Source organism: Prunus persica, chromosome G6 (genome assembly GCF_000346465.2).
Source record: "Prunus persica cultivar Lovell chromosome G6, Prunus_persica_NCBIv2, whole genome shotgun sequence".
Taxonomy (NCBI): Eukaryota; Viridiplantae; Streptophyta; class Magnoliopsida; order Rosales; family Rosaceae; genus Prunus; species Prunus persica.
Genome location: NC_034014.1, coordinates 17543452 through 17553385, shown reverse-complemented (window position 1 = coordinate 17553385; position 9934 = coordinate 17543452). Strand labels below are relative to the sequence as shown.

The 9934-nt window shown below is 33.5% G+C and overlaps 2 protein-coding genes across 4 annotated transcripts; one reads left to right on the top strand and one right to left on the bottom strand.

Moving 5' to 3' along the window:
- Positions 3251-4634, top strand: LOC18775424. 2 transcript variants are annotated; one of them, XM_020564981.1, is made up of 2 exons: positions 3251-3754; positions 4001-4634. In XM_020564981.1, exons 1-2 carry the CDS (start codon positions 3489-3491, stop codon positions 4212-4214), a joined length of 480 nt encoding a protein of 159 aa, XP_020420570.1. In that variant the 5' UTR covers positions 3251-3488; the 3' UTR covers positions 4215-4634. The 2 variants fall into 2 exon arrangements, with proteins under 2 accessions (XP_020420570.1, XP_007206632.2); XM_007206570.2 differs by having other exon boundaries at positions 3995-4634.
- On the bottom strand, positions 4831-6710 carry LOC18774720 (uncharacterized protein At5g64816). 2 transcript variants are annotated; one of them, XM_020564983.1, is made up of 2 exons: positions 6172-6710; positions 4831-5394 (listed from the first exon to the last, which is right to left on the bottom strand). In XM_020564983.1, the coding sequence occupies exon 2, from the start codon at positions 5353-5355 to the stop codon at positions 4978-4980; it is 378 nt and encodes a 125-aa protein (XP_020420572.1). In that variant the 5' UTR covers positions 5356-5394; positions 6172-6710; the 3' UTR covers positions 4831-4977. The 2 variants fall into 2 exon arrangements, with proteins under 2 accessions (XP_020420572.1, XP_020420571.1); XM_020564982.1 differs by lacking the exon at positions 6172-6710 and adding an exon at positions 5912-6161.

Below are 9934 nucleotides of genomic sequence, written 5' to 3'. Positions count from 1 at the left end.
GTGATGGCTGTGGTGGTGGCGGCAACAACAGCGGAAGTGATTTTGTTGGTTTTGGTTGCATGTTTACAGTTTTCTTTTTGTAATAATTGCATCAACTCCTTGTGAGTTGGGTGTCTGATTGTTTTCTAGTCTCTGTTTGTATTTTGTACTTATGAGTGTTAAAAGTTGTAGTTGTATTGGTAGATTTGGGCGCTGCGATTCATGTATGGTTTGTTCAGGTATGCGGCTTTTATGCCAAAATTTCACCGGTCTTTTGTGGCCTATATATGTATTAACCCTATGCGGTTATTATGCTTTTATATTTGTATTACCCATTTGTGGGCATTTGTATTTGTCCTTGTAACTAATGGTCTTTGTGCCTAATTTATGAATACAATTAACAATTTTCTCTATTAAAAAAAAATTAAAAAAAATAAAGAAAGAAAAGAAAAAGGGTAAGGCTTGTATTTAAATATTGTGATTTTGAGTTTTTAGAGTTTTTGAGTTTTCAAACTTCTTTGATCCTGAGTGATCGTTAGTAGAGACACACCAAATTGTCTTAATTTTTATGTTAGATATAGCTCCATTATTATAATGGCCTTATGTGGCTAATTTGTATTGTCCTTTTATGGCTAGTTTGTATTGGGCTTTTGTGGCCAGTGACTTTTTTTACTAAATTATAAATGCAATTCCATAATTTCTTAATTTAAAAAAAAAAAAAAAGATTTCTATTTATAAATATAATATTTTGCAAAAGGTCAATTTTATTGCATCATCTTTATTGTTAATTTTTTTTTTCTCACTAAAAGTATGACAAACGGAACTTCATATCTATACCTTGTTAAAGAGATAGATATCGTTAACATAAAATCCATTTTTATTCTATACATTATTTATTATATATATATATTATATGTATATATAAAGTAAAAGGCTGAGAATGGTGAAACATTCAAAATACCAAAAAATGCCCTTGGTTAATTCAAACATTAAAAATTAAAATTATTAATTAAATGAGGATAATATGGTAAATTCATTTTTTTATATTAAAAAAATTAAAATTAAAAACAAAATCATATAATAGATGACAGGACCCGACCCAAATTCCACCTTAAAATCTGAGCCGAACCCTGTCAACTTTTAAACCATTAAAATATTCTCGGGGGTAAAATTATCTTTTATTTGAATAAATTAATAATTAAATATTAATTTAGGATCGAGTTGTTACAATAGATCTTACTTTTATGGAACATAACTACCCATGTTATCTTTTCTTAATTCTTAAAATAAAATAAAAAATAAAAAATGAAACTAATTGGCACATGCTCTGCCAAGGGGCTAGTATATATAAAGTAAAATGAAGAGAATGATAAAATATTTATAAAAAAAAGAAAATGCCCTTGGTTAATGCAAACATTAAGAATTGAAATTATTAATTAAATGAGGATAATATGGTAAATTCACACTTTTTCATATTAAAAAAAATTAAAATTAAAAGAAAAATCAGATAATGGATCCTATTTTTATGGAACACAACTACCAATTATCTTTTTTTAATTCTAAAATAAATTTAAATTTTTTTAAAAAAAGCCTCCCGCAGACGCAGAAGCACTTGCAGAGAGGCTAGTATATATATAAAACAAAAGATAGAGAATGGTAAAATATTCAAAAATCCCAAAAATACGCTTTGTTAATAAATAAAAACACCAAAACAAAAATATCCCATATAAATAGGGCAAAACAATCAAATGCAGCCAATAAAAAAAACTAAAAACAAATTGAAAAGAATAAATAACAAAATATCGTGTTGCCATAGCACATGTTCTTTGAGTGAAATATTCGAGAAAATTATAATAAAAAATGGTATGATTAAGCACAACTTTTTTGTGAATTAAAACACTCTTTTACCTTTTCTTTCATCTATATATATAAAGCAAAAGGCAGAGAATGATGAAACATTTAAAATACCAAAAAATATCCTTGGTTAATTCAAACATTAAGAATTGAAATTATTAATTAAATGAGGATAATATGATAATCTATATAGATAAAGCAAAAGGCAGAGAATTGTGAAACATTTAAAATACCAGAAAATACCCTTGGTTAATTCAAATATTAAGAATTGAAATTATTAATTAAATGAGGATAATATGATAAATTCACATTTTCTTTATATTAAAAAATTTAAATTAAAAACAAAATCAGATAATAGGTCTTACTTTTATGGAACATAACTACCCATGTTATCTTTTCTTAATTCTAAAAATAAAATAAAAAATAAAAAAGAAAACCAATTGGCTCATGTGCCAAGGGCCTAGTGTTTATTTATGAATTTGCTTTTAAAAGTGTTCATGTGACCCTTGTGTAAAAAATTAAAAATAAAAATTTGTGACTTTTGTCACGGTTACATTACACTATAAACTTCACACGCTTTCACGTGTGAGAGGCCTTTTTTTTTTTTTTTTTTATAAATAATTTTTTTATTATTTTTGCAATTATATTTTTCTAGATTCTTGTTAATATCTGACATTCTTTTGGTACGATTGATGTCACTTGCACATCCAATTTTAGACTTACTTTTGTTTTCATCAATTATTCAAACTTAAAGTTTCTAATATCAATAGAATATGAGTCGTCTTTGCTCCCAAAATTTATTAGACTTTCCTTCTGGAGGCATTTTTTAATCACGCGCTATGCGCGACTTACAAAGTTTCTTTTTTCTATTTTTGTAATTGTATTTTTCTAGATGGTCGTCTTAAATTTTTTTTTTTATCACCTGTATTTTCTAGATGTTCGTCTCAATAGTTTTTTTTTTTTTTTTAATCTAGTATAAACTGTTGAGACGAATATCTAAAAAATAAGGGCAACAAAAAAAAAATTAAGACGACCATCTAGAAAAATACAATTGCAAAAATAAAAAAAAGAAACTTTGTAAGTCGCGCATAGCTCGTGTGATTAAAAAAAGTCTCTCGCATGCGCGGGCAAAGAGGCTAATCCTTAATAATCTCATTGTTTTGTCAATGTATTGGACACACAATCTAACCATCTTTTTCTCCGTTGTTATTAAAGATAGGGTGACAGCATTATTTCATCAGATTAAATTGCTATTAGTACTATAAAATATTAATCTTGCTCTCCTTCCTCCGTTAATTTTTCTCAGATCAGATTAACATGCTAGAGATCCACATGATTAGTTATTTTGCAAACTTCCTTCCGCGCAGTCAATATAAATTGCAAGCCATAAATTATTTTATATATTTATTTATTTGGTCAGAAAGCCATAAATTATTAATGCTACATTTCTGTTGTAATATTACATCTCTAACCATGATTTGACACGTTCAAATGTGGAATCCTACATGCAAGAAGGTAACCCCACGTTACCTTATTACATGTAACTGGCTAGAAGCCTAGAAAGTGTTCAAATTTGAAACAACTCCAAGTACAAAACCACCTTTGATATGACCCAGTTGAGCCCCTACTTTTAACAATCCTCCAAATTTAGTGGCATGGACAAATTTAGCAGAAGAACCGCACTGTTTCTTTTTTGGTTCATCATCGTCTCACTTCAGATTCCGTCGACGATCGGGGAAGGACAACAACAGGTTGAGAAGAATGAGCAAGAGCAGACTACATTTGGAAAAACAATGCAAGATACAGTCAATGTGCTCTATGATACAATTTCTGTCCTGCAAAAGTCTCATCAAAATGCCTGGGACAAAGTCAAAACCATCATAAGTGAAATGCAATTGCAATTTTCCCCTCCAAATCTAGAGTAAGTGCTTCTGTTGCAAGTTTGCTACTTTCATGAAAAACTAGCAACAAGTTCACCCCATCTTTTCAAAGATGGCATTTCTTTTCACATGGAATTTTAGAAAAATAGCAAAAAATTGCGGCGCCTAAGGTATTCGGTTTAATGTGTGGCAACCCTATGCACCCCAATTTTCGACTATTCTCGAAAAGTTTTACAAAAAGTCTTAAGTTTGATGCCAAGTTTCTCAAATTGCTTTCTCAGTTTCAGGGGTGCAGATGAGGCAGATGGAAAGGGTAGCACTGGTGGTGTTGGGATGGGAGCGAAATTGAAAGAGGCAGCTCACAAGAGTTTTGAAACAGGCAAACACACAGTTGAAGAATCCGCAAAATCAGCTGGCGCAGCAGTGGGAGAGACAATGCATAAGACAGCAGAAAAGGTAAAGGAAAGGGTCTCTCATGAAGAGCCCCATGCAGAGCTTTAAGAATTTTTTTATGCTTAATTCGTAGAGTTAAGGCTTTTTTGGCTTAAAGATTTGTTTCATTGTAAACTTGTATCAATAACTTTATATCAAAATGGAGAGTTATGAAGATTCAGCAATAAGCAAATCAACGATCTCATATTTTACCTTTTCCTTGAAATAATTAAAGACAGACTTTCTTTATTAAAAAGCCTAACACATGATCATGAAGTGTCCGAACTTCCTTCGTGTTAGTGCTCTCGACAGGCCTTGAAAGGGCCAGAGTCTTCAAGTGAGATATTATGCTCCTCACAGAGCAACAATTTCACAAGTTCCATTAACCATTTGCAGACTAAAGTAAAACCAAAATAAATGAGAACAAAACATTTAGGGATGCTAAATTCAATGTCATCTAAACCTAATAGATGCACAAACATTGGCTTTGCAAGACTATTATGCTTGAGTGTAAATACCTGAAATCAAGCCCACCAAGCGAGCCAAACAAGCTTAAAGAAACAAGCACCTAAATCGACATCAGTTGCAAGCTCAAAGACAAGAAAGCACCTATATATGAGGAACGCCAGAGATGTAACAAGGTAATTCAAAAAATCAACAGTCAAGTTTGTGCCAGAAATCAGCCTTAAGAGCAATCAAGCACAAAAATTTAGTCCAAACTTCTTAAAATTGATAGCCGATAATCGGAGAATATGTCACAAAATAATAGTATCCAACACTATGATAACTCGACTTGTAATACACATTCCTCTTTTAAGTTGAAAAAAATATACTAAGAATAACTGGAAGAAGAGAGTTTTAGACATTCACTCTGGCATCTCCGAAGGCATTTGTCATTCCAGTTGGGTACTTGATGTTGGTTTACGCAAACAGTGCGTGCGCATGCATCAGCACACGCATCCAGCTCCGACACGCCACACACAGTGACACAAGTATCAGGAATTGGGTCCTTTGAGAATGCACCTAGCTTTTTCAGCATTCTCTTGGATGTACATACCCTCTCACAGACAAAAATCTCATCAGAATTCTTCTCTCTCCCCCTGGCACTCTTTAATCTCTGCTCTTCAGCACGCCTTTTCTTCACTCGAAATGCTTGTCCTGCAACCAATGCGGGGATTGCAGCTAATAGGGACCACCACACTTCCACCATCACCAATGCAAGGTCAACCTCTTCTTTAGCAGTCTTTAACTGAAATAGGAAATACAAGGAACTTAGTTATCCATTTAGTCATCAATAAACTGCCAGCATATACTTCATATAATTCTACAGGTCATTTCGGTGTAAATTCACTGACTATAATATAATCGAAGTCAATGAATTGGAGACATGGTGAAAGAATCCTTGAATTACATGTAACCCATACAACATCACAGTTTTCAGTAAACATGAATTTTTCTTAGAAAGAATGGAGGAAAACTGTAAACCAAAGTTCAACAAGTTGTTAATTATCGAGATTCGACACGATACTAACCCAACCTTGAGAGAAACTAACCAACATTTAATCTCACACAAACATTTTCTGGGATTTAAACGCTGAACTCCAATAATATTTATGCACAGATAACAGAGGCTGTTTCTTTGTGACTCAACAACACCATCAATTAACAATTATCCCAAAAATAAAGGAAAAGAAGAAGAAGAAAAACTACCACATTGATAAATCAAAATAACATGAAGCAAACTAAAAGGACTAAATCTCACGCACCCAAAGCTTAAACCCAAGTTTTATTTTTTATTTTTTGGTTACACTTTTTTCTCAGAGATTACAAATGTTCTCAGCTAAAGCATAATAGCGAACTTCACTGAAAATCGTTAAGAATCAATGGGAAATTCAAAGGAAAAACAGAACCCTTGAAACTTTGAAATTATGAAAAGAAGTAGAGCAGGAAGAAGACGAGTTGGAATATTTCAGTATGAACAGTTGGCTTAGGGTTTTGAAGACGGTTCTGGGTTTGGGAAGCATACCTGATATACGACGAGGCGTCTGCTCTTCTGGCCTGAGAGTTTGAGGGAGAGAGGAGAGATAGTGTATGGGCTGGGTAATTAAGTTGGAGGCTGGACTTGGGCTAATTGAAAGGTATAGCCCAAACATTTTGGTGGAGGTTTTTTTTGTTATATATATATTTTTTATATACAAATGATGTTGGAGGAGAGGAAAATTGAATCTAAGACCTCGAGTGCAAGGTAAAAGCTCTTAACTCTTAATCACTTGAGCTACAAGCCCCTCGCACTTTGTTTTTTGGTTTTTCCTATTTGATCTTCAATTAATTAACATAAGAACTTCTTAAATATATCTCAGCAAACAGAAAAAGGAAAAAAAAAAAATCCAAAATAATCACTTCTTACCCAATTTCAATGCCACATCCAATTAGGTATTTCTAAGTAAATACCTTATTTGTGACATAAGTAAAAACTTACTCAAATCCAATTCAATCTCCAATTTGGGTAACTTGCTCCCTACTCTCTCCATATATATAGCACCACCAAGACGAACACCTCTTCCTACATAAACAAACCCACTTGTTTACAGGGTACGTTAAAAACCTCTCTCTCTCTCTCTCTCTCTCTCTCTGTTGTTTCTACAAGTTTGTTCTACTCTTAATTAACAAAACTTGAAAACCAACGACCACAATTCTTCTGTGTTGTTGGATCCTTCTACTTTGAAAACTTGGTTTGAATGCTATAGAAAGAGTTTCTTTGTTTCTTGCGTAATAAGTTTTTTTTTTTTTTGGTGTTAAGTTCTTGCACATTAAGCTACCTACCTAGAGAAGGACAGTATACAATTCAGCTACTAGATTCTTTCAGTTTAATTGAAGTAAATTGGGTGAGATACAGTTTTGAGTTATAATTGTGTCATCAATGTGGAAAATTGAATGAATGTCAGTTTTTTTTTATTTAAATTTTATGTGCAACACTTTGCTTGAATGAATGTCAGTTATTTCATATAATTTAATTCTTTTGTTCTTGTTATTGCTCTTCCTAACAGAGATTTGAAGCAAATAAGACAAGGAAAGAAACCAGCAATCCAACGATGAAGAAACAAAGCAAGAGCAGCAGCAAGTATATGCCACGACAAGCATCAACAAATATTCAAACAAAACCACCACTTTATCCTTCTCCAACTCCTCCCCCTCCAAACTCAACCTGGTCTCCATGGATGGATGGCTTTACCAAGGCAGAGTCTAAAGATGAGAAAGATAAGATTGATGCTTACATAAACTATGCCCTCTATGATCCAAAGAAACACTTCGCCGTCCACACTCCAACTAAGATTAGACGATTGCCAATTTTTGAAAAGATAGCCTTGTAATTTTTTTAATTTTGTTTCTTTATTCCATTTTGATCAAGGAAGATTAGGAATTCGAACTCGAAACATTTTTCAACATTAAAAGGGCAATGCAATATTAGATATGGTGCTAATCTACACAACTGTAACTATTTAAGATGTTAGGTCATATGTTGTAACTTCAACTATAGAAATAATAGTCCCAATTAACCACTTTTTTTTTTGGGGGAGAAATTCTGGGATTCTCTTTATAATTAGCCAAAAAAGTCACTAGCCACAAACTGTTGACGTGAGTCCCCTAATTAATCAAGGAGATTTACTTCCTTGATTAATTAAGGGGTTTACTTTCCTATTTTTTATATAAGTGCTAAATCATTGTACAATTAGGAGATACTTTCCTAATTCTTTACTATATCTAATTCCTTGTAAGACCCTCATGTAAACTCCTATATATACCTCCTGATGGAGAAGAATAAAACAAAACCTAATACATTCAAACAATATTCATATTTTAGCATGGTATCAGAGCCAAGTTCTCTTGTGACCTTTGCTTGCGTTCTTCTTGAAATTTAAGTGTTCTTCTCCCAAGGAGGGGAGGGGGAGTGAAAATGATATGTTTATTGACATATCCCCCTTACCTTGACGTATTCCCATGAAGATACTGCATATTTCTTTACTCTGACGACCCTTTCTCTTCAGGGGGAAAGGGAGAGTGAAGAGAAGTTGTTTTGTCTCTAAACCCTTATCTCAAATTTCTCATATTCAAATCCAAAATCCTAAATCAAATTCCTCATATTTTTTCCCAAATCCAAATCCCTCAAATTTAAAGTCCTCAAATCCTCTTATCCAAATCCATAAACACATACCCTCAAATCTTATACACATATCTCTTAAATCCAATTCCTACATCAAATTCCTCACATCACCTTCCTCATCTTCTCATATCACGTCTTACTTCCGCTGCGATGTCAGGAACCCATACTATTCTCCATCTTATTACAGACTCACAGAAGCATGTGGTCAATCCTGCTGACCTGGCTACCCAGACTCCTGCTTCTATCACCACCACCAAAGGTTCTATTTTTCATACGTCCTCCAAGACTAGATATTGCATATGATGTGAGTGTGGTTAGTCAGTTTATGCATTCGCCCAGTGTTTCTCATAGGAATGCAGTTGATCGGATCTTAAGATACTTAAAGTCAACCCCTGGGAAATGATTAATGTTCTCAAAAAAATGGAGATCTTGAAGTTGTTGGATACACAGTTGCTGATTGGGCTGGTTCTATTACAGATAGACGCTCTACTTCAGGTTACTTTATATTAGTGGGAGGTAACCTAGTCACTTGGCGGAGTAAAGGGTAAAATGTGGTTTCTCGGTCTAGTGCAAAAACAGAGTATCGAGGAATGACCCACGGAGTTTGTGAATTATTGTGGATCAGAAGACTCTTGACAGAATTAGGCTTCAAACTAGAAAAGCCAATGGAGTTGCATTGTGACAACAAGTTAGCTATCGATATTGCCCATAATCCAGTTCAACATGATCGAACCAAACATGTTGAGGTGGATAGACATTTTATTGAAGGAAAAAAATTGAGAAAAAAATCATTCGTCTACCATTCGTAAAATCAGAAGATCAACTGGCAGATATCTTAACCAAAGCTATTTGTGGAAGAGTATTTCATGACTCACTTACCAAGTTAGGCATTGGTAACATATATGCACCAACTTGAGGAGGAGTGTTGACGTGAGTCTCCTAATTAATCAAAGAGATTTACTTCCTTGATTAATTAAGGGATTTACTTTCTTATTTTTTATATAAGTGATAAATCATTGTACAATTAGGAGATACTTTCCTAATTCTGTATTGTATCTAATTCCTTGTAAAACTCTCATGTAAACTCCTATATATACCTCCTAGTGGAGAATAATAAAACAAAACCTAATACATTCAAACCATATTCATATTTTAGCACAAACGGCCATTACAATAACGGAGCGATTTAACATCAAACTTAAGACAAACTAGGGCTTCTCCACGATCACTCAAGATCGAAGAAACTCTAGCATAGGCATCCCAACTAAGAGACCAGACTCAGAATAACCAAAAATATATAAAGCTTAAAAAAATCAAGCCATAACAATACAAATAAAACTCTCACAAACGAGAGGTGGAAAGCTCTCACAAAGGAAAGGTGAAAAACTCTCACAAAAGGAGAGGTGAAAACTATACATAAAACCCAAAGAGTCTCTGCGACTTATTCCAATAGAAAAAATGGTGGTAGAGATCCGACACTGAAACGTAGGTGGAAATCCGATGCCTAGACGCATCCGCCTGTGATGAATGGAGGAAAATCATTACAGCACGAAGATAAATAAGGAAAACCTTTGGTCTCTGAAAATTGGGAAAAATAGGAGAAGGGAGGAATGGAGAAGGGGAGAGG

Coding starts and splice junctions, on each gene's coding strand:
- LOC18774720 (XM_020564983.1), bottom strand. CDS start 5,355: ATGGTGGAAGTGTGGTGGTCCCTATTAGCTGCAATCCCCGCATTGGTT.
- LOC18775424 (XM_007206570.2), top strand. CDS start 3,489: ATGGACAAATTTAGCAGAAGAACCGCACTGTTTCTTTTTTGGTTCATC. Junction 3,755..3,994: donor TTTTCCCCTCCAAATCTAGA/GTAAGTGCTTCT, acceptor TTGCTTTCTCAG/TTTCAGGGGTGCAGATGAGG.